This window comes from Mycteria americana, chromosome 10, assembly GCF_035582795.1.
Source record: "Mycteria americana isolate JAX WOST 10 ecotype Jacksonville Zoo and Gardens chromosome 10, USCA_MyAme_1.0, whole genome shotgun sequence".
Classification (NCBI taxonomy): Eukaryota; Metazoa; Chordata; class Aves; order Ciconiiformes; family Ciconiidae; genus Mycteria; species Mycteria americana.
In genome coordinates this window covers 2,625,360-2,650,238 of record NC_134374.1, presented here as the reverse complement: position 1 = coordinate 2,650,238, position 24,879 = coordinate 2,625,360, and the positions used below count along the sequence as shown (strand labels likewise).

The 24,879-nt window shown below is 41.9% G+C and overlaps 1 protein-coding gene across 1 annotated transcript; it reads right to left on the bottom strand.

The window, feature by feature from the left end:
* Positions 1-20,333: 20,333 nt before the first annotated feature.
* SLITRK2 (SLIT and NTRK like family member 2) lies at positions 20,334-24,649 on the bottom strand. Its single transcript, XM_075513247.1, has 2 exons — positions 24,376-24,649; positions 20,334-23,863 (listed from the first exon to the last, which is right to left on the bottom strand). The coding sequence occupies exon 2, from the start codon at positions 23,818-23,820 to the stop codon at positions 21,247-21,249; it is 2,574 nt and encodes an 857-aa protein (XP_075369362.1). The 5' UTR covers positions 23,821-23,863; positions 24,376-24,649; the 3' UTR covers positions 20,334-21,246.
* Positions 24,650-24,879: the final 230 nt, after the last annotated feature.

Below are 24,879 nucleotides of genomic sequence, written 5' to 3'. Positions count from 1 at the left end.
TAGGCTGTACTTGAATGGACACAGTCCAAATTCCCTGCTGGTGTAAATTAGTGTAGATCCATAGGGATCTTAATAATTTTGGCATTAATTATCTGATCCAAGCTAGCTTGAACATAGAATTTCCCTTTGACCTTGTGACAATTTTTTTATTAATTTCATAAAGAAACTAAATACAACTGAGCAGGGAGTAGACCCTACTACACTTGTAACAGTATTTTCCACAGGATGATGCAGAAGCAGAAAGATCACAACCTCCGTGAATGAGCAAAGGATATTGTAAAACACTTAGATGGAATGGAAATAACCACTACTTAGCTCTGAGGGCAAAATAACGCATTGGCATTTGTCTTATCCCCTCAGCTAGAGACAATGAAATGCGCAGTGCTTTGCCTTCCCTCTGTCAGTCCCAGTAAATTCTCATTTTCTTTTCCTGTTAATCAGGAACATTTGTTTTCCACTCCCATCTTTTGGCATATCCCCCCCTCACTTTTTTAATCCTAGCAATTCTGTATTCTTTACGGCTCTGGTATCCCATCTCCAGCTTCTTTTTATTTCCTTTGCCTTTCTTTTAGGCTTCTCTTCACTTTTTTCTCCCTTATCTTTTTCTTTCCTCTGTCTCTGGAAAGTTCAGTGTGCAAGTTAATCTAACAGTATGAAGCTAGCTGATAGGATCAGGACTTGTGAAATAGAAACTAAGCTCTCACGGACTTTTAGAGCCTACCAGTAGCAAATCTCACATGAACAAATTGGTTCTTGACATTTGATCAGGTCTGCTTCCTTCTTAAAATATGCTTTAAAAACAACTTGTAAGACTGATTCTCCTTTTATTCTGGAAATGTTGTACATTTGTTTCAGAAAACTAACTTCTCTGTAGAACAGTTCTTGATGTGATAAGTATAATCAAAGTCAGTTATAGGAAACTTACAATTAGCTAGCTTCATTATAAACCCATATATTAATGAGAACTTACAGTCTCCTTCTGTGTACCTATAAAGATTCAAGCTTTGTAAGAAAAAATAATATCTTCTTTACACTGTTAATATGTATGGAAAAAACAGGCAAACTTTCGGTCTTAGAAAAACCTGGAGGGCCCTAAGAAAGGAAGGTGTTCTGCTCACTGCAGTCGTATTCCCTGGATTACTTTGCTTCCTCTATGTCTTTGGACTGAGACAACCCAACACTGCTGCCATTCTGGTGACCCCGAATATACCTGCCAACCTGTTGTCTGGACAGATTAATTAAATAACTGTTGCACCTTTAAGGACATAGAATAGGCCTTATCAAATACATCATAATAATTAGGTTCTTAATTAAAAGAATTAATTAGGTTCAAACTCATCCTATTTGGAAACAGATACAAAAAGAGTCAGATCAGCATAAACTAACCTCTGTAACACATCGTAGGACACAGGATTGCAGCTTTTACATTCATTCCTGATCCCGACACATGCAGCATCCTGTTTAGTCCTGTGCTAGGCATGAGATCTGACATTAGAGAGTCTTTTCTCAGGCACAGCGACTTGGCTCTGCATTTCCAATCTGTCTTTTGAGCAAAGAGGTTCAGAGACAGCAGCCAGACAGCATTCCAATCAGTGTACAGGTGCTCAGGAAAGCTGGATAAGGCCCTTAGAATATAGATGAGCAGCAACTTTTATATTGCTTCAAGGAGGCAGGAGACTGGCATTAAGTTTCACTTAACACATCACGTGTAAGAAGTTCACAGAGTATATTAAAGTGTGGGTCCAGTCGTGCAGCTGCATAAACCACAGTTCTGCATGAGGCGCGGCAGGTACGCAGCACCGACAGCGTGAGGGCGAGGTGGTGTGAGGGCGAGGTGGTGTGAGGGCGAGGTGGTGTGAAGGCCGGGTTTTCACTGCAGCTGATTGGGATTCTGAATTGTACATCCAGTTTCCAGAGGGTCTCTCACTCCTGATTTCATCTTTAACTAGCAAGTGATTCCTGCTCTTTCCTCCCTTATTCAGAGGATGGCATTGACCATATGTATTTCAAGCAACTGCAGCAGTCCTACTAAATTTACCCACAGTTCCAAATATACATAGAGTATCATAACCATAATGCCCTCATTCTGTCATATTTGCTTGAAATGTGTGTATTTGTGTATTAGGTAGTTTTACCCTGACTAGAAAAATTATACAAAGCAGAATTAACTGTTTCTCAGTGTTCAGACAGCTTCATTCTGTGAGTACTATTAAAAAATAAAAATAATTGTGTTGAGATCAGACATAATGATCTCAGAGGCATGTTGATATTGTTTTCCTTATCATTTTGTTTAATACAAATTTTGTTGTATTGGCTCAGCAGTACTTTTTAAACCTCCTAGTCTAATGGAAATCTAAGAAGAGTAAAGGCTTTAAAAGAAGACTAAATAAATGGGAAATAACTGAATGGACTTGCCAAATGGCAAACTTCCTCTATCTGTTTTGCCACAATAAAGTCAGTCAGTGCCAAAAAGGCTTTGTATATTTCCCACAAGTACAGACACAAGATATTCAACCACCCCGACATCTGCTGGAAAAGTAGCACGGTGAGCTGTACGCAATCCAGGAGACCCTGGAGTGCATTGAGGATAACTTCTTAACGCAAGTAACAGACACCCCTACCCGAGGGGATGCAATCCTGGACCTGATGGTCACCAATGCAAGTGAGCTCATCAGTGACATCAAGACTGGAGGCAGCCTAGGCTGCAGCGATCACGCATTGGTGGAGTTCACATTCCTGAGGGATATGGGACAGGCGAGGAGTATAGTCAGGACCCTGAATTTTAGGAAAGCAAAATTCCCGCTCTTCAAGAAGTTAGTCAGTAGGACCCCCTGGGAAACGGTCCTCCGGGACAGGGGAGCAGAACAGAGCTCGCAGATCTTTAAGGACACTTTCCATAAAGTGCAAGAGCTCAGTCCCCAGATGTAGGAAATCAGGCAAGGAAGGGAAGAGACCAGCATGGCTGAGTCAAGACATGCTGGTCAAATTAAAGAGCAAGAGGGAACTGCACAGGCAGTGGAAGCAGAGACAGGTAACCTGGGAAGAGTACAGGGACACTGCCCGCCTGTGTAGGGATGGGGTCAGGAAGGCCAAGGAGCAGCTGGAGCTGAACTTGGCAAGGGATGCAAAGAATAACAAGAAGGGCTTCTACAGGTATATCAACCAGAAAAGGAAAGCTAAAGAAAGTGTACCTCCACTGATGAACAAGAACGGTGACCTAGTATCAACAGATGAGGAGAAGGCTGAGGTACACAACAACTTATTTTGCCTCAGTGTTCTCTGGCAACAGCTCTCCTCACCCCTCCCCAGTCAATGGACAACATGTTGGGGACCAGGGGGGTAAAGCCCCTCCCACTGTGAGGGAAGATCAGGTTCGTGACCACCTGAGGAACTTGAATGTATATAAGTATATGGGACCTGATGAGATGCATCCCAGAGTCCTGAGGGAATTGGCTGATGCAGCTGCCAAGCCACTCTCCATGATATTTGAAAAGTCATGGCAGTCAGGTGAAGTCCCTGGTGACTGGAAGAAGGGAAACATTGTGCCCATTTTTAAAAAGGGTAGAAAGGAGGACCCTGGGAACTACTGACCTGTCAGCCTCACCTCTGTGCCTGGGAAGATCATGGAACAGATCCTCCTAGAAGCTAGGACAGAGAGGTGATTTGAGACAGCCAACATGGCTTTACCAAGGGCAAGTCCTGCCTGACCAGCCTAGGGGCTTTCTACAATGGAGTTACCACATCAGTGGACAAGGGAAAAGCTACAGATGTTGTCTATCTGGATTTCTGTAAAGCCTTTGACACGGTCCCCCACAACATCCTTCTCTCTAAATTGGAGAGATATGGATTTGATGGGTGGACTGTTCAGTGGATAAGGAATTGGTTGGATGGTTGCATCCAGAGGGTAGTGGTCAACGGCTCAATGTCCAGATGGAGATCAGTGACAAGTGGTGTCCCTCAGGGGTCCATACTGGGACCAGTGCATTCAATATTTTCATCAATGACATAGACAGTGGGATCGAGTGCTTAAAGGGAGACCATAGGAAAGATGAGGACAGACTTTTTAGCAAGGCCTGTTGTGACAGGATGAGGAGCAATGGTTTTAAACTAAGGCAGGGCAGATTTAGACTGGATTTAAGAAAGAAATTTTTTACAATGAGGGTGGTGAGGCACTGGAACAGGTTGTCTATCTGAATTTCTTCAGAGAGGTAGTGGAGGCTCCATCCCTGGAAACATTCAAGCTCAGGTTGGATGGGGCTCTGAGCAACCTGATCTAGTTAAAGATGTCCTGCTCACTGCAGGGGGGTTGGACTAGATGACCTCTAAAGCTTCCTGCAATCCAAAGCATTCTATGATTCTATGATTCTATGATTCTATGATTCTATATTAAGTTGGTACCATAACCACCAAATTGCAGATGCTTGACTGGCCATGGCATAAAATGGGATGTTATGGCTTCCATTTCAGAGGGAAATTATTCAAGCTTCATTGTGCAGTACAGTCTCTACTAATACAGAAGCAGCTATATGTCATTTAAGCAATTTCCTTTGCAATAAAAGATACGGTGGCTTTTATGTTGAACATCTTATGGGATGATCAATGGATATAAGCATTTGATAGCAACAGGTTATTAAAGAGAGAGTCGCTTGTTTTATATAGGTAAAGCTCTTATTCAACCCCAAGCCCCTAACAGAAGAAAGAAAGAATGATTCCTCTGCTTGAAAGAGGGCAGAAGGACAGAGGCGCTGTGGGTTGTCATTCCAGCCTGTGTAATATGTGCATTAAAGTCCTGTGGAAATCTCTGGGACATAGTGTGGTGGGGATGATGTCCATCCTGCTGTGTCCAATGGCAAAATTTCCACTTATAACATTGCTGTTAAATTAGGGTCGTATTAAGTACATTTTTTCTTTGGAAAAAAGTAGGATATGTGCGGGTATCTCCTGAAACTTTTGTGTATTCACTTAATCTGTCTCTAAGATTTAAGGAACTTCTTAAAAAGCAGTTGTAAACTCGACTGTCTTTAGGTTCCTGAACTGAACCACAAAATCTTTCAGCAGCAGAGATTTGCTGAGCAGCAGAGGAAGGTCTGCTGCTCTAAGGTGTCATATCTAGGACACTCATTAAGATTGCTAGCTCTTGCAGGTGTGACATGATCTCACTGGTAAGCTGTTCATAGCAAGAAGGAGAGGTAAGGCAGACTTAGTCGCAGACTGAGAAATATGGCAGTGCTGAGCAGTCTTCTTCCTTGGGAAAGATGCAGGCCCAGAAACTAGTGGCTTGGCACATGCTGCATGGTTTTAAAGTCTCTTTTCAGTCACAAACTCAGTGTCGCCTTACACATCACTTTGTTGCTGGGAGGATTTTCAATTATATGAAAGCTTCCTATAATACACAACTGCTGTTCCAGTAAAGTCTTTAATCCCACTGTACTGAATTTACATGGACTTCAATGATACAGGATTGCGTCAAAAAGGGTGCAACTGGCTTATATTATCTTTGATAGGTGTATTTCATCCTTTCTCAATCAGAAAGAAAAAAAAAGTAGATAATGGGTTGATATTTTTAGAAGAGTTATCCGTACAGCCTGAATTTTCTTTTATACTTAGTATGCCTTAGAGTGGAAAGTGAAGGGTATCAAATAACAATGAGCAACAATAACAATACATATTTTACACTTCAATAGCTCTTTCTACCTGGGACTCTCAGAACTCTAAATACTAGCTGATGGAATCTAATGACTTGTGAAATAAATACACACACTTTTTTGCAAAGAAGGGAGTAATTCTGTAATTAATATGACTCATCCATACGACTTTTAAAGAACTGTTTTAAGTTACTTGATTTCTCAGTTTGAGATTCTTGCTATAGAAGGAAATGAATGACATGCATTTTTGTGCATTTACCAAATGTACATTCTACTTGTGTTTGACTTTCCCATGGGGGAAATCCCTATCTTCCTTACAGTTCTTCCGGATAAGTCCACAATTATGCAATTATTGCATGGATGAATTGCCCTATTTGATCAGTTGATATCTGAATAAGTTCTTTTAGTGGAGCCAACGTAAATGAATAAGGGAGGTAGTTATTGCTGTTTTATTTATTTTATAAAGGAGAGAAGTGTGAATATGTATAAACTGGGAGACAAGAAGGGCTCACCTAAAGCAAGAGTACAGCCTGCATTGTCTTTCTGTCTCCTTAGTACAAAACAGAAGAGTAAAATATGCATCTTTACTATTACAGAGAGCAATTAATTAAAAAGAATGATTATTTACTTGCTATAGAAAGTAATATCCATGGCTTTCCAAATAAAGATTAATGGTGTTGAATCTTTGAGTAAGATGTTAAAAAGCCCAGTCAGGAAAGTCTTTGTTTTAGGCATTGTATTACACATTTTGTAAATATGGCTCACAAGAAGTGGATGGAGGCAAGCCTATTTGGGGAGGAGGGTCTAGACATCTCCAGCTACTTGACTTCTGCAAAAGGGACGACTAGAATTTGTACAGTATAAACTAGGATGGCTGCAGGGGCACCTTCTTCCTTATGTGAACATCTTAGGCTGCAGCAGCTACTGAGACTTGGGTTTCACCTTGGGAGCTGGGACAGAGGCCTTAGGGGATCATGAAGATTGTGTGTCCTTCCTGAACTGAGTGTTCCTTAACTGCCTGAGGCACTGTTTACCTGGACACATGTGATTGGTGACAAAATACCAGCAACTGAAAAAAGATATAAATCACCAAATTTTATAAACTCACATGACTTGTCTGGGTAACAATAGCTCTTCATGTTTGCACTGCTAGAGTAAAGTGGGTATTTAGGCATCTTCTAGGACTGCTCAGATCTTGAGAAACAAATGAGCATTAGCTGCTTAAAAATACTTCATATTTCTTTTATGACCGGCTGCTCAAGAGGTAATTTATGGTTCGGCTCAACACTTAGACACCAGTAAGCCTTTGAAAATGCTACCTTTTCCTCCCAGGTATTTTCACTTACAAAAGGACATGTAAAAAAGATGGAGTGATTCGTCTCAGTGAGTAACAGCAAAGTGAGGTCACTTTCTATAAGCAGCAACTGTTATGATAGACAGCAGATCATAAAGCCATGGTTGGCTAAACAGAATAATTTTAAATACTTTGCTAGATATTCACAGCAACTGTATATGGCTGGCATTGCCTCAGAGCTCAACATGAAGATTCGCAGCACTTGGTGGAATCTCTTGCTTGCTCACTATTCAGTACAAAACCACTCCCAGTCCCCTCATGGTAGTAACTCCTAGGCATCTGCCAAATGACTTTCTCTCTCTCCAGCACTTCTCTTCAATCTAGTTGAATACATGAGTATCTTTGCTACTCTTAAGACTGCTGGATCTTTCTCTTTGTGTAAATATATCCAAATGTGGCCTTTAATAGCTGGAGAGGATGTAATTTTCCTGCTGTTGTGGTGCCACTGAAGGATTTATCTGCTACAAAACCTCAATTGTGGTTAGGGCACCTGTATTTTAAAAGGACTACAAATCTCAAGTCACATGTCTGAAAAAGCCCTATTGCCTGTAAGTAGGTAAGGAGGGAGATGAGGACCCATATCTTAAGTATCTAGATTCCAGGATTAGCTAAGTGTTGCTAAAAAGATGGTTTTCACAGGATAGGGCATAGGCACAGAAAATTTGGTACAGCATTCTCTGAGCTGAGTATCTTCAAGAAGGGAGGTGGGTGGAGGAGATTTAAGGCTCAAGGAGCAGTGAGAATTTGTGGCTGTGGGCATGAAGGAAAGAGTTGTAGGGGGCTGCATACCACTAACTGCATGCCCTTCTCATAAAAATGATTTTATATAAGAGAACGTTTCTTTCTTCTTTCCCTTGATTCCTTTTTTTCTCTTGACAAGAGTTTCACCTTGCCTTTAAAGCATGGACAATTCATTTGTTTCTACAAGAACCTTGAAGACCTGTACGGATGTCACTTGAAAATAAAAACTGCTTTGGAGGTTTCATCCATTTCCTGTTCAATAGGACTTTCAGTTCTTAATTTAACTTGGGGAGAAGACTAGTCTAACTAACTCACAAAGGCATAAATAGTGTGCAGACAATGTCAATTTGCTGAGGTGGGCGAGATGAATCAACTTGTGGTGGGGTTGATTTCTTCTGTTAACTATAAAAAGAGCACTGATGATTAAACTAGACAAGACACCTCATGCTTAGGTAGCTACCGTTAAATGACATGAATCCCACATGAATGATAAAATCAAACAGCAAAAAAAGCAACATTTATTACAGAGAACCATCTGTGGAGGCAATAATGCTTACAGTTCATCTGTCAAAGGACCCTCTCCTATTATCACTGGAGTCTAAATCTCTTGCTGCACTGGACTACAGAGCACAGTAGTGCCCTGTTTGGTACAGAGATCATAATTTCTCTCCATTAAAAGGGTAGATCAGTGCACAATTTTTAAGAACAAGTCAAGCACTAATTCCAAGGGAGCAGCTTTGCTTAAAAATTGATGGTGCTATGTCACCCACTTTACTCCAAGGGCAGAGAGAGTCCAGTGTTCTTTCTGTCACCCATGCTACCAGAAAGCACTTGGAGCCAGGGTCAGTTAATAAAGAAGACTGGGCTCCTTTGTTCTTTCACTTTTGAGGTCATCAGGGAGTTCTATCTCCCTAAGTCTCCTGTTCAGGATGGTCTTGTTCATATATTTGGGACAGATGAAATTTTATCTCAGTCTAGAAATGCAAGGCTGGTTCTGTGGCATTCCCCATCTACACCCCCGCCCCCATTTAAAAACTGGTTGATTTCTGAATATGATACTGTTCATCATAGAGGACACAAAACCCATTAGAATACAGTACCATGTGTTGGGGTATTAACAGAGGAGGAGAGCTAAATTATTTAAAGTAGTTGTCCCCAATGTTTGTTGTCCCATGGGAAACAATACTTAGCTAATAACATGGTATTGGCAACATGTTTCCCTCCACAGGGGTTGGGCACTGCATTCAGAATAATGTGTGTTCATCCAGCAGAACTTCAACCCGTGCCTCCGCCCAGTATCTTCAAATTCAGTGGTAAAGTGGCAAAGTGGCAAAGTGGCAAAGTGGGAGTCGTCTTTGTTTAGCCCATCAGGTCCCTTAAAAAGAAGGCAGTGCCAGATTTTGCCTCCCATGTTTATATGTACCCTATGCACAGTGTGACTGATTTCATTGGGTAAATTTGGGAGAACTCTGACTTAGCATGAGTAATGATGAAAAAAAAAAACCTTTGGAAACCATGGGAGACCTCTGATCTGTGCTTTTCTGGTGGCAGCAGTAGCTGTTGTCACAGGCAGAGCAGCAACTCGTAACATTCAAGGGACTGTACTGTGGGATGCCAGTTTGTATCTTAGCGGCTCCACCACTGGATTCCTGTTTGACCTCCAACTCCAAGTACTTCATCTTATATAACCATTTTAATATTTATCTTCCTCTGTGCAGTTGTTGAGACATCTCACTTCTTTTATCTTTTCTTTAATAATAGTGACAGCTTATTCAGTGCAATGAGATTAGGAGGGTCAGGGCAGACTCCTAGGGCTCTCTCAAGGAGAGTTGTGCGTGCGGTTCACACTTCTCCAGTCAGCTGAAACACAGAGCACTCCAGGCTGAATTCCTTAGCCCTGGGATCTCTACCAGCCCATTGGATTTCTTACCAAATCAGCCAAGTTTAAAAGAACACAGACAGCTTTGGATGGGTAGACAACAACCCAGTGCAACTAGCTGGCTGTGTATGCCCTGCAAGCAGTTCTTGGGGAAGCAAAAAGGCCAGGTGCCCCCTGCCCGGTTTCGTTACGCCAAAGCCCACCAAAGCCTGACTGTGGAATGTGGGATGGCACGTCGAGCTGGAGGAGCCTGTCTCTAGGTGTAAGTGAAGGGGTCCCTCCTAGAAGGGCACCTTCTTGGTGGCCTTGACCTTCTCTTCTGGGCTGTGCTTTTGTGTCTCTGTTGCAGTTCCACTTCTGTCCCTTACTCCCCCTTTGCAGAAGCAGCCTGGCCCTTACTCAGCCTGACTGCTCAGCAAAATTCAATTTATCAATTCAATTAATTCAACTAATAAGCAAAATTCAACAGATCAGAGAACTAGCATTGCAATCAACATTGCAATCCATGTTGCTAAATGGAGTTACCTCAGCTAAGGATATAGCCCCTGTTATTTCCACACTAATATTTTATTAATTTGGAAGAAACTGTTATGGGTATTATTAAATTAGAATCTCATATAATGGCAAGTGTTCTGGAAAGATCCTGGCAAGGCTTGCAAAGTTTTGCTAATTTTGCTCAAAGCCTTCACAGCTTTCAGTGTGGCTTTTTCACAAAGCTAAACTTAGAGGATTAACACTGCTCTCCTCATGGTACTCTGTTTACCAAGGGAATGTTGGTCAAAGGGAGAAAAGTGGACAACTTCAGACTTTTCATGTCAGTGCTACTTACAGAACAAATATCCATTGGCAGGGTAAGAGCCTGAAGAAGAAGAAAAGAAGCTTTCTACCTATTGTGCAATAAATCAAAAGGTTCCAGTGAATTTCTTTGAGTGTTAGCAAAACTGCTTAATCTAGGATTTCAAAGGGTGATCAAAACTATTTTCAATTATTCCTGACTTGCACTTGTATCATTCCAGACTGAGCTGAGCCTTTTTCCCTAGTACATTCCTTTATTTAAAAGCAATAGAAAGAAGAGAAAGAAGTGAATTTCAATGATTGGAATCCCAATGTGTGGGAAATATGACTTCAGTTCTTCCTCTGGAAAGTCTGAATAAGACCAAATAATTACAAGTTCTTCACTAATAAAAAGCAGAGGAAAAAAAGAAACAATAACAGAACATTTTCAGAAATTGGATTGTCGTTATCTGTAATAATACAGGAAGCTTATCTATTGTGAAAAGAGCAAGCTTGGTTCTAATGTGGCATAAATATTTGCATAATAATAAGGTTATGTATTTTAGATGAAGACAATGTATTGCTGACAAAGAAGAAGAAACAGCTGTGGCCATCCTTGGGAAAACATGACTTTCTAAATGTGACTTTGTGCATGTCCCAAGACTCTACAGCTATTTTTCTTTGAAAGTACATTTACTGTTACAGTGCATTGCCATCGATTACAAACTCCCATCCAAACTCACTCCAAACAAGGTGGCAGAATAGGTATGTAAGAGTTGTTAAGTAGCTTTGATCTTTCTGAATAAGTAAGGAGTCCCAAATAGAGAACACAAAAATACGCCTTTCTGTCTCACTACTTTGTATTACTAACTGTAAGACTTAAGAATTAAAAGGGTTTGTAAAGCATCAAATGTATAAATATACCAACCAAAGAGGTTTATTGCACAAATTATTCATTTGCATCCCAAAACGAACTACGTAGTGAACTTTCAAAGATCTCTTGTTTTAAATGTGAGTAAAAATTCCAAAACAGCAAACTGTATTGGTTCTAAAGCAGTGAAACTAAAGTGAACAACATACAGCATTGCTTATAGTGGTGATCCATTATAGGTATATGTTGATTGCTTAGGTTAAAAGGTCTACAAAACAAAGTGGCTGCATCCTCAGCTACTATAAGCCATTGAGGGATGTTTACGGAGCTAAACACTATTTACAGCAGCTGAGGATCTGGATACCCTTACTTAAATAATAACTCTGTTATTCTTAGGATAGAAAAGTTAACACTTAAAATCTCTAAGATGAATACATTAAAAGGATCATTGAATGTTTACATTCCTTGACGTAGATTTTTCCCAGAACTTAAAGACAACAAGTCTTTTGAGGGAATATTTGAACTACTGCTTTTGATGTACTTTTGCTGGTCCAGGACAGATGGTTTACACTGCACTGCTAGAAATATTTTGTGGTGTACCATGTATCTTATGTTCTATATAAATAGCCTCTAAACAACTGCTGATTATCTAGAAGTATAAAATTGTGCATGGGATCAGAGCACTTACCACATCCAGCCAAAAAAACCCCATGCCATTTACAGTCTAGAAACCAGGAACAACTGTTCACGTGTCCCATTTTATGAATCAGCAAGGAAAGTGAGAGCATCAGTCTTAGCAGTCTCAAAATTTAGACGGGCACAAAATCTAAACCTGAACCAGAATAACATGCCTAGCCAGTGAATGAATTTTAGTAGGTTAATCAAAAGCCAATTTAAAAGTGGAGGTGAAATTGTGGCTCCATTGCATTGAATGGATATGCTGCCACAGATTCTCGTAGCATGTAGTCCTACATTTACAAGTCAGCTCTCTGTTGCATTGAAGCACCCTCAGATTGCTAGGCATGACCTGCCCACATACGTTCTGGAAGACTGTCTGTGGGAAATGGTGGGCTTTCCAACACAAATAGTTGGATTTTACAGTATGTAGCTGGGCCGTAATATGGAAAAATATGCCCACACTCTGCATTCAATGGGCAAGAGAATTATTACAGTAACTGTGGAGCAGAAAAAAGGAGAGGTTACAGAGTACAGGGAAGAGACAGAAAAGGAAAGTTGAATGAATTTCTTTCTCTCCCCAGAGTGCTAGGTTCTTATTTCAGCAGCTGTCTGCCACTCAGAGCCTCTTTTGGCTCACTTACTAGCATAAAAGCTGTCTGCAATAGCCAAGCTGACTTCATGCAGAAAAAAGGTGAATAAAAAATAACTGATATGCTAAGAACTATTGTTGAAAGGATTCTATAGGGCAGAAACAGACAAGGTGATTCAACATAGCCAGAGAGGGAAAATTTAGGAGATGGGATATTGTGCATTTTCAATAGTTTAAAAACAAACTGTAGCTTCCCCCCCCCCCCCATTTCATTCCATGTATGTCATCTCCTTTTACAAGGAGATAGTATTTTTTCCCTGACGAGGTAATCTTCATGGTCTGTTTTTAACTGTAAAAACAGAAAACCAAACTAAATCTGAAATGTACACACCACATTCTTAGATCAGAATAACATATGCCAGGGAAAGAAGCAGTGTAGACTATTGCCGTATTTGCATGAAGCTATAAAGCCATAAGCACTGGTTTTGAAAAACGATTATACTTAACATTTCTAATCAGTAAATCTCACTAGACTAAGGCAGAAAGTATCAACCTCCTCATTTAATGATGCAGAAATTAAAGCATGGGGGGACAGGTATGCCTTGTGCAAGGTCACTGGCAGAACTAAGAAAAGAACACTAATTTCTCAATTCCCAGCAAATGAGCTCTTAACTAGGCCCACTGCCTCCCTATCTAGAGCAAATAAATAAATAAATACAATAGTATAAACAAAGTCCTTGGTAGTTCAATTTGAGGCATTCACGATGAATTATCCATTAGGACTCTACAGCTAGGGATTATTCCCATGCATTATTTGGAGAACAAGAAGAAGCCATGGAAAACATAAGCCACCAGCAAACAAATTTGTAAACATTGCGTTATGGAAAAGAAGGCCACATTAATAAATAAGAATTATTCACTCAGTTCTGGTAAGTAGCTTATGAGCTAGATGGGATGGTAAATATGGTCTCAGAAAACAGAAGCTAAAAACTACACCACTAATTAAAGCGTGAACTGTAGCATTAAGCATTTTCCCCACTATCATTGTCTTTTCACATGAGCCATGCTTATGTCTGAATTGCAGTAAATCTGGTATAACTTTAAGGCTGGGATTTCTCAGCTGTCCATGAGAATTGCCTGTCCAGTTCCCTTAGCCATTAGGAAAGCAGTCTGTGTACCATTTCCCTTTAGAAGTTCCACAAAAAATAGGCATTTGTGTAAGCTCTTTGAATTATGAGCACTGAATTCCTTAGCTTTCTGGTAGTCTCCTTTTAACATCTTGACAGTTAAGACAACTATAATCTACCTTCCCCCCCCCTTTTTTTTTTCCACTATCTTGCATAAAAAGGCAAAAAACCCCACACAACAGTGTTGTTAGATTTCCTTTTGATTCACAAATAATCATAATAAGCCCCTCTGAAACCTTCACAAAAAAAGCCCAGAAAATTTGAAAGGCTTTTCCCAACCTCTAACCCCATCTCTTTTTTCTATTGTAAGTAAGCATGTAAGCTGAATATTGTAAGGTTTTCCACAGATACTTATTAGTGTGTATGTGTTTCAAGTTGGAATACATCTGAATAAAAGCAACAGCTCAGCAGAACACTGCAGATGTGACGGGAGCAGTAAAGCTTTGGTAAAGCTTTGCTCACTTGAGTGGATCACTAAGTTTCTGAAACTCTTCTGAGCAGTTCAAGTCTCAGCTGCCCTGGTACTTGAGGAACTTGGCTACTTGTGAAAGAAGATAAAGAAAAACCAAAGACTTAGCTGAACATATTCCACTTGCCCTCCATAGCAAAGATACAGTCAGGAATAATCAAGAATTAAAATTTAGCAGAGATATAATAAACTTGAGATTCCAAGCAAAACCTCACCCTCCCAGGAGCAGGAGAGGTGACAGCAGTTAAGATTTTGGCCACGCTTTAAGCCAAAAGGTCATATCATGAGGTACTCAAACATTACTGAAAATCTGATCTTAGTGACTCAGGTATAAACTTGGAGTATGCTGAATTCAGATTTGTGAATGACAGTTGAGTCTGGAAAACTCCCAAAGGGCATTTTAAGTGATGGTAAGAGGACATAACCATTTTTCTCTCTCCTCTGCCACTCACACTTTGGTGAGTTCAGTGACTGCCCATATTTGGTGAGATTCTTGTCACTGGTGCCAGTCCCAGGGGACTCCACTGGAGCCACTCAGGTGTAAAGCTACCAAAGGTACTCTGCATCTACACCTGAATCACTCAGATTTGACTGTACCCTGAAACCTTTAAAAGCCTCTGTGACAGCTTTGCTTTGGTATTATGTTGTTTGTTCTTTTGTGACTAGAAGAGAATTTATGTAGTCATTACATTTTCATAGTTCTCTCAAATTTTTCTGTTCATTTTAGCTGTCCAGCTAAGACACTGGCATGGACCAAGTCAGTAACAAATCCCTGGGGTGAAGGAAAAAAGTTTATAGCATGGGAAAAAACTGCCTCAAGTCCAATTCCTCTGCCTCTCAGACCAGAGGCTCTCAGAACAAAGATCAAGATGTCTCAAAATAGACTCTGTCATATTATGAGTGATCTCAAGGGGATTTTTTTCCAGGCTTTTGTATGGAAATAGGTCTTATCTCAAGAGGAGATAACTGCAACAGGTCTATATACATTAGTTGTGCCTTTTCCAATGCAGACAGCATTCTTAAATTGGCTGTACTGCCTCCTACTCAGAAGATAATTGTTGCCTAGCACTTCTGGCTCTGGGGAGCAATGCACGCGCAGGGCAAGAAAAGAAGATATAAGGAATCTGTGTTGCTAAGACGCAAATCTATACTTGTTCTGTCGCCACAAAGAATCCGGACGTTGTATTGCAGACACTTCGTAATGTTGGTGTAATTTCTGTTATACTGCAAACATGGATTTACATTATCTCGATTTCTAAATGGTATTGCCACCTTCCTTTTTAAGATCAGCAACAATGTTTTGTATTGCTCTTGTTTTGCAACTAGCCACATATATTGATCTGAACAGTTTGCTGGAAAATTAGTTTTTACAAAGGACCTTAGAAGTTAAAAGACTATGGTGTTAATTACACAAATGGTTAATTCATCGTATTTTTTGAAAATATAGATAAAAAAGATTTGGAAATACTGCAACTAGCTCTACTCTTCCAAACTTCACCTTGATTACTTTTTCAAGCATACTGCATTATCAGTGGTAATACAGATCCATGCACAAATAGGGTAACAATCAGAGATGAGAACCAAATTCTGAACACTTCAGTTACCTGAACATCCTTAAAGACAACGGAGGTACATTTGGCCTCTAATTTCATCCCTCCAAATGTTTCACAGCATGTAACAAAAGCCACTGCTGTACTCAAATGGGGGCCCTCTGTGTTTATGATATCAGGAAGAAAACCAGTTTTACGATGTCTTGTTTTTCAAATTTCACTTGTACTCTTGAGTCTATTTGGTATTTAGAATGACTGCATCTCCGATTCCAGCTCCAACATTTCTTTCATTCAAAGTGATCTATTAATCTGTATTCATAAACATGTCAATCTACCGGTTAAAAAAATCCAACCAAACCTCCAATAACAAAAAACAACAAAAAACTTCTCATTAATCCACCTCCCTCATTAGCTATGATTAAAAACCTTAGTCAAAATGATTGGCCTTGTGCCCAGAAAAGCTACAAGATCAATAATCCAAGCAGACTTAATGATCCTCTTACAAAAGAATAACTTTCGTACTTCTCCTACAAAACACTTTGAAAAAGCGAAGGGAAAAATACAAGAAATGTCACATCATCTGCGTAAGTTAATTTATCTGTTGGTTTGGTGTTGTAAAGTTGGGGGAGGGACTTCGGGAAACAGGTTTCTTTTTCTTCTGTCTCTGTTAAATGACATTTACTGTCTGCAAAAACAGCAATACGAAAAATCACAAACTGTATCAGTGATTAGCCTGTAAGAGCCTAAGAAGTTTCATTAACATTTCCAGTATCTCATTTCACTCATGAGCAGTTTAAAGCTATGGCATTTGTATTCCTATACAAGATCAGTATTCTTCAAGACTTTTATTTAGGCAACTTGACTTGTTGGTATCTTTATTTTGACACTACTAATTACAGCTTCTAACTTTAAAAAGTTTGATTTTTATTTTACAAACTCAAGTGTTGATGGGAAGAAAAAGAATACCAAAGTAAACCCTACTGTATGGTTCTCTATCAGCACAAGAAGGTGTTATAAAAAGACAGTGCCTTTGACTGAAGCAGGCTATAAACTCCACGGGGAATATTTCTCTCATGGACAGAATGGAAATGTCTTAGGGTAGAGACTGGCAGATACTCAGCAGAGCATATATATTGCACCTGAGTGTGCTAGAAAATCATCAGGCTGGGCTGACTGCAGCTATGTGGGAATTAGCTTTCTAATCAGTGCTCATCATCTATCCTCTCTACAGTTACTGGAAAAAACCAGGCATATCTGTAGCCCAGTTCATGCCATATGTTTTGGGAGGGAATAAATCACCTTTGAATGGCCTGGTTTTTGCTATTTACTCTAGAGACCCTACACGACCAGTTTGAGTCTTAAATTTCAGTAGCTAATTTTGGCAAGATTAACCCATGCTGAAGACAACTCACTGAAATTACAGCGAAGTGTGATGTGATGCCAGCAGTTTCAGATAGCTCATCCATTTATTCTTACTCAAAAATGCTGCTTGCATAGCCAGGGTTGGCACACGGGAAATCCTATGTGGAAGCTGAAATGCTATTTGATCTTACGCTTCTCTCCTCTGCTCAATGAGTGGAAGAGGGAACAGCTATGCAGACCTTCCTCCAGCGTGGTCCCCAGGAATACCACTGGGATCAGGTGTCTCATTTCACATGGGGCTACTCAGCAATGTCATGGGAGGAGGTAAGGGCTGAGCTCTCAGTGGAGCAGGGACATCAACTCCCTTCGAGGCTGAAATAGGTCCTCCAGAGCTAACTAGGGAAGAAAAGGAGAGCTCAGGGGGACAGATATTAGGGGAAAGGTTGGGGCATTACATGGTGAAGGCTTGGGAAGCAGATAATGGAGGTGAGGTAGGAACTGAGCAAATGCTGGAACCCAAAAGGATGAAATCTGATGGAAGAGAGAGACTGCAGAAAGGAGGACTATCAATGGGCATTTGGAGTGGCCCTGCAGCAGACTTGAGAACCCAGATAGAAAGTACAGACCCTTCTGCAAAAAGCAGCATTTGATTTGTGGGAAAAAAAAAGGGAATGCAATTAACCTGTCATCCTCTGGGTGTGTCCTGTTGCTAGCAAAGCCACAGCATCGTCCCAGGAGATAGATGTCTGCCTAGAAACTGTAGGGCAATCTGGGCACAGTAGTTTAAGGTTACCATCTCTCTCCACTTTGCCATTAAAATTACTTATTGAAATCTACTTTCTAAGATCATTGATAAACTTTACTTCATGCTTACACAAAAAGATCTCTTCAAAAATGTATTCATGCATGGGAAGTGTACTGCCCCTCATTTTCACTGGAGATAACTGCATGGTTTTAACCGTGCTTCAGTCTGCACTGTTACTGTTTCTGTAGAAGTCATTATGTCCACTTTCACAAAAGAAAACTTATGAAGAAAGAAAACTATTTGCATCCCATTTTCCCGAGGGAAAAAATACTTTGCTAACCTGGTTACATAATTTTCCCAGTTCAACTTTTCAAACTGTGAAGGAAAATTTTTTCAGACTCATTATCAAGACACTGCTCAAGCAAGCAGCTCTCCCCTAACAAGCAACAGCTTCCAGGGCTGCACAGCTAAAGAAACGTAAAGACCTTCTACACAGCAGCTGCCGACACACTTTCCCTGTTAAACAAATCTCTTTAAGCATAACTGAAAAAAATCTCCTTCTCTCTCACCTAGACACACTATGAAAAGAATTGCTTAATAGATGTCAGCTGAAGGGTATAAAAACAAACCTAAAAGATCTACAGCAATAATGATTTTTAAGTGATGCTGGTGATGCAAAATAAAATCTAGTTACTAAATAAATTCCACTAGGAAAGCTAAGGAAATGTAAAGCAACAGCAACCTCTGTAAAATATGGTTGTGCTACCAAAGCAAACATGTTCAGACAGCGTGAGGCTGAAACAGTAAAAATAAACAAGATAAAGTTACTAAAAGAATCAATTCCCTATCTCTGTTGTTTGCAAACACTAGAAAATTGAAAACATTTTTGTAGGAAAAATTAGCATTTTTCTGAGTAAAAACCATGTAATTGGTTCTGGTTCACTAGGGAATAACAAATAATAATATCCTAGCCACTAGAGTGCCGGATATAACATGGTACTTGTTTTGCAAGCAATACTAAAATCCTATCTGGCAAGAGTTAATAACTTTACTTTAAAATAATACTTATACTTTTCTTAGGGTTTCAGCAATATAAGCTTTTAATTACCCAAGGAAAGGAGCCATAATAAGACAATCACTACTGGAAGCTTTCAAACAAGTACCTCACTCAAAGATGGATGCTATTCCAGTCAAACGTTCCAAGTTCAACTAATGTGATACCATTTCATCTCCTTCTTGAAGTGAGACCATTTTGAAGACCGATTCTTCAGTAGTTCACTGTAGCACTTCAGTTTTAAACCTGATCTAATGAACAGCCATAGATGCTATGGACTGTAAACATAAAGAATTGACATGTTAGCATATTAATGTACTCAGATGTCACATAAATCATTAGAAGACAGTTTACCGAATGACTCAGATATCTGGCAATGTACTTGCAAAGCCTCTTTAGCTCTTAAATACAAAGCAACTTCCTTTTGGCAAAGTCCTGATTAGAACAACATTGATTGTAGTTATTTATAGCTCAAATGCTATTGCTGAAAATTTCTCAAAGTTGTAGATACTGTATTATTAACTATAGTAAAGCTCTAAAAATCAGTCAGCAGAGGCCACTTGAATCTCCGCATGATAATAAAGGATTATTATGTGCAGTAACCTATTTATGAAAAGGAAACAGTGTGCTTCTTTCAGACTCCATCAATTGCTTTAATAAGGAATTGAAAAGCCTGGCCTACTTTATATGCAGATCACCATCCCAGTTGCATAAGGATTTACAATAGACAAAACAAAACTGTTTTTGTTGTAAATAAGGGCTGTTTGTTTAAATCGCACAATGATGTTTGCATCTAAAAATTATTTAGAAGCTAATAAGGCTTAATAAAGTTTGACTGTATATTTGTTAATAAAAATGGTTTCAATATTCTCCAGGAAGGAAATGTAAATCGAAGGTGATAACGTAAAGCTTGAAGCAAAACAGGCCTGAGTTAATGGGAATGGAGAAGACATTGCGTTTGCTCACTGATGGGCTTAAGAAAACCACTGTTGAGAATGGAATTCAGTTAACTTAAAACATTTTATCAAATTTCACATAATGAACTTAATCGTAGTTTTCTCTAGTAGATTAGAATTATTGCAATATTACTTTTGCTTTAGAGACTGAAAACTGACATAGTTCAGACTATTGAAAGTTAGTGTGATGCATGTACTGATCTCTGCTACCTTGGAGGACTCCAGAGACCCAGGTTCCAATTTTACCTTGGCATTGGTTCATTTGCCTGTATGTTAATAAATTTAACGAGGTGTGGGATGACCCCTGCTGGTGTCCCTGTTTATAAAAAAAATATGTATCTGGCAGGAAAAGGACATGTTAATTTCAGTCCAAAAAAGTTACAAATATAAACTCTGTCATAAAATGTATAAAAATACCTAATTTAATGCATAAAATATTATGAGTAATGTTCTCTTAAGTACGAAAATAACTTTAAACCACTGAACATTACTGTGTTAGAGCTGTAATGCAATGTATTAAGGACATTAATTGTTCAGTTCACTATAACACTGTGTTAAATGTCTTTTATTAATAAGTTGTTACTCCCAGCTGAGGCATTTGATAACCTCTAGTCCATTACTAAGTCCTCTCAGCTGATTTCAGTGAATCACTCTAAACAAACCCAGAGGGAAAAAACAGCCCAATAATTTACATTTCAGTCTGTAAGGTCCTAGAACTAGATTCGTTTAAAGAAGGGCAGCTTTCCTATAAATCAAACCTTCTGATTTAATGCAGCTGACATACAGATCTATTTTACAATTTTTTTTTTAATTTCAAAAATACAACACATTAAAATAGGTTCAATTTATCAAAGCTAAGAGCAACAATTAAGTAATAATGTACTTAAAGTGCAAAGGCACTTTAACACAAAAAAGTGACGCCCAGTGGCTATACTTGGTAATTGAAACAGCAGTACCGTATATTATTATTTACAAAAGAAAGTCATAGTCCAGGAAAAAAGATCTTTGGAGATCTTCTACATAATACATTAAGCTTCCACTTTGAAATGAAAAGAAAAAAACACAACAGAAAACCCCAAAACCACCTTCCTCATTTCCTTCCAAATCAAAAAGAATTATGCAAGGTCTATTACAGAAACATACATTTGCAGTGACAGTTCCTACAGAAGGGTCAAAAGGAGAGAGATACAGAAATAACTTAAAGGGAACGTTGCAAAAGCAACACCATATCCCTGCTATGCTGCAAGGGTTCCATTTCTCTCTCACTCCCTCTCTAATTTAAAAAGTGGAAATGTTGGGAATGCGACAGATGACATCAGCACTGAGTTCAGACTCAGTCAAATGTGATGCTGAGCTCATTTAAAAATTTTCCTTTGTCTCCCACCTCCCCCCTCACAGCTGACTGATTGCAGTTTGTTTTTCCAGAACTTCGAGGTAGTCTGGTTCTGTTTGTAGCTTTCCTTGGAGTAAAGGATGCTCGGGTTTAGACTGTTCTGCAAAATATTTCCTGGGAGTTCCATATAAAACAGTTTTATTTATCCTGTCCTGGTTTTGGCGTCTTGATTCATATGAAGGGGCAAACTGCCTTTTGGGTAAGGTGCAAAAGTTATAATGAACTAATCCTCCGGTGGGGAGTTCCTTGACCCTTTCTGCAATATTTTGATACAGAAGCTCTGGTTCCCTTGGTGACGATTGCTTTTCCAGTAATTCAGCTGCACTAATTGTAAATGCAAGACTGGTGGGGTCTTCCTTTTTGTGGTCAAGATTGCTATAGCTAAACTCATGGAGATTCCTGTAATAGGCAACTGGATCCCCTTCCTTTTGCATGTAGATTGGGTTTTGGCACATCTGTCCAACAGGAGGGGGAATGTAGTTGTAAACATGTCCTTCAGTTTTATCATGGGTCTCAGTGTTGTAAGACCCATACTGGAGCTGAAATGAACTTATATCTAAGTTGTTTGTGCTGCTGGGCATGCTTTGCACCCCCTTCCGGCGCTTAAGGACAAAGACAAACAGGCCTGCCCCAAAACAGACTGACAAAATAAACACAACCAGCAAGCCTAAAATTAAGACAGACAGCGGAACTTCAGTGTGTATTTCTGGGTAGGAGCTGGGTGAGACGCCAGGGAGATGGGGTGTATCTGTGTTCCGATTCATGGAGAGGAGAGAAGAATCTGACAAGTTGGGGTTCTCTGGGCAGATGGCTTCTTTGCTCAGGAATTTCAGATGCTCTCCAGAGTGCTTGGTGGGAGACTCGCATATGACTTCGTTGATAACTACGGGGGGATTTGACTGCTGGTTGTTCTGGTCAGTGACTTGCTCTATCCAGTTCCTCAGCCCCAGGATGTCACATGTGCAGTCCCAAGGGTTCTCCTGGAGGTCTATCTGAATTAGAGCTGAGAGCTGGTCCAAGACTCCTCTCACAGGCAGGTGTGAGAAATGGTTGTTTCTGAGGTTGAGTCTGGTGAGGGAAGTGCCGCCGAAGACATTGTCAGGCAAGGATCTGAGCAGGTTGTTATTGAGAAATAACAGATGAAGATTACTCAGAGCATCAAAGGTGTGTGGCAGGATCTCCTTAATGACATTGTACTCTAGGTAGAGATATTGCAGGCTGTGCAGCCCGTCGAACATAGATGGGTACAGAATCTCAAGGTAGTTGCCATTAAGATAAAGTCTACGTAAACTTGTGAGGTTTGTAAAGGCACCTTCTTGTATCACTGCAATTCTGTTATTTCCTAGATGTAACAAATCCAGAGAGCTGTACTCTATGAGATCGGTTCTATAAATGACTTGCAGATAGTTACTGGTAAGGTAAAGTTTCTTTGGACTGGTTGGCCTAGGGTGGAGATCGGAGATGTTACTTATCTTTTTCTCTTGGCAGTTCACATTTAAGCCGTTGTCTGAGCTCTGCGAAGTACAGATGCAGCCAGCTGGGCAGGTGATGGGCACAGGAGATTTTGTCTGGTAAACCATGATAGGTCCGAATATTTGTCTGTCTTTCGACACAGTGACACGGGGTGTGGGGCGGTTCCTGGTTTTGGGTGGCCGGCTGGCTTTTGGGGCTCTGGTGGGATTGATTGCAGAGTTGGCTGTGGGCAATAGCCTCGAGATGTGTGGGTCTGAAAGGACAGGGTGTTTTTCTCTCTGGTTTGAATCACTGGAGCTTTTCCTAGGGCAGAGATCTTGCCTGGTGAGCTGGGTCACATCTTTCCCATGAAGCCTGAAGGGGGTTTCGCAGACTATCTCACCCACGAACACGGTGATGGTGTCCAGCCAGGCCTTGAGTGGCAGCAAGTCGCAGGTGCAGTTCCAAGGGTTTTCCTCCAGCTGGATTTCCATGATGCCTCCAATGTGCTCCAGCACACCAGCAAAAGGCATCATCTTCAGCCGGTTCCCCCGGAGGTCCAGGTGAGTGAGGAGCACAAAGCGGAAGACATTGCTGGGCAGGGAGAGCAGGAGGTTGTCATTGAGAATCAGCACCTTGAGCTTGTTTAGCTTGCTGAAGGCCCCCGCCTCAATGGCACTGATGTAATTGTAATCGGCCTGCAGGTACTCCAGACTCTCCAAGCCCAGGAACGTGTCCTCCTTCAGCACTTCCAGCTTGTTGTTATTCAGGTGCAGCCTCTTGAGGGTGCGGAGGCCGCTGAAGGCCCCTGTGCGGATCTCCTGCATGTCGTTGTTGCCCAAGTGGAGGGTCACGGCGTTGGAGTAGTTGACGAACTCATTAGGGAACAGGCGGGTCAGCGCATTCCCATTGAGAAACAGCTGGTAGATCTTGGACGGTGGCGGCAGGAGGAGGCTGACGGTTGTAAATCCTTTATTTTCACAATTAATGTTCAGCACGTTCTCCTTCTCCTCGCAAGGGCAGCGGCTCTTGCTGCAAATGTCTTTGGCAGGTTTGCGACTCTCTGTCTGCGAGATCCCAGCCACTGTTAACAAACTGAGCAACCAAACACCCTTCAGCATCTTTATGCGCCGTCGATCCCTGCTTCAGTACCTACAGTCAAACCTTTTAAGACAGGTAGGGAGAGAAAGAAGAAATCCCCAGTGAAAACGGCCAGGAGCAGGGGCTGCAAGGGGAGGGCAAAGCAGGTTACAGGGTTGGGGGGTAGGGGGGTGGAAAGGCAGGGACTTGCAAAACTCCCCTGAAGTCCCCCCTCCTACACGCCTCCTTTTCCTCTCGGAAAGCGCCTGCAGAGCTGCTATGGGGAAGCCCCGTCCGGGAGCTCTCCGAAAACCGGGGCCCCCAGCGCTGCCCCCCGCCCGACCCCTCCGCCCGCCGCAGCGGCCGCCTCCGCATCGGCGGCCGCCAGCAGAGCGGCCCCGTCCCCTCCAGCCGCGGCGCTGCCCGGCCCGGCGAAGCCCCCGCTCCCGGCTGCCCGGCTCCCCTTCACTGTCACCATTTAAAACCGGGGGCAGGAGGGGAGAACAAATGACCGCAAACCCTCCCTGCCCCCTCCCGGCAGCAGGGCGCCTCCGAGCCGCGCTCCCCTGCCTCCCCCCGCGCTCCTCGGCTCCTACCTGCTCTCGGAGCGCCCGAGGGGGCAGCAGGGGCAGGGGCCGCCGCCGAGCGCCGCCGCCGCGCCCCGGGAGCCAGGCGCCCGGCGGCGAGAGGCATCGCCCGCCGCACGCCTCAGGAGGAGCCCGGCGAGGCGCCGCCGTCCCGTCCCGTCCCGGCCGCGGCTCGGCGGGAAGTTGGGCCGGGCGGGGGGCGAGGAGCGGCGGCGGCGCCGCTGCGGGAGCGCGGGCGGCTCTGCGCGGGGCGCGGCGCGGCGCGGGGCTTTTGCCGGCTGCCCCGCACGGAGCCGCGCTGACGTCACGCCGGGGGCGGGGGGGACACGTTTTTCCCAGCCCCCCCGTCCCCCCCCCCCCGTCCCCCACCTCCCGGTGGCTCTCGCAGCCGGCTCCGCTGCGGCTCGGCTGCTCGTCGCCGAGCGCTCTGGCAGCACCTGCGGCCGCGCCGCGCCCAGGACAGCGCGGGGACTCGGAGCCGGGGAGTGGAATAAGGTAACAAGCGGATTTACC

Coding starts and splice junctions, on each gene's coding strand:
- SLITRK2 (XM_075513247.1), bottom strand. CDS start 23,820: ATGCTGAAGGGTGTTTGGTTGCTCAGTTTGTTAACAGTGGCTGGGATC.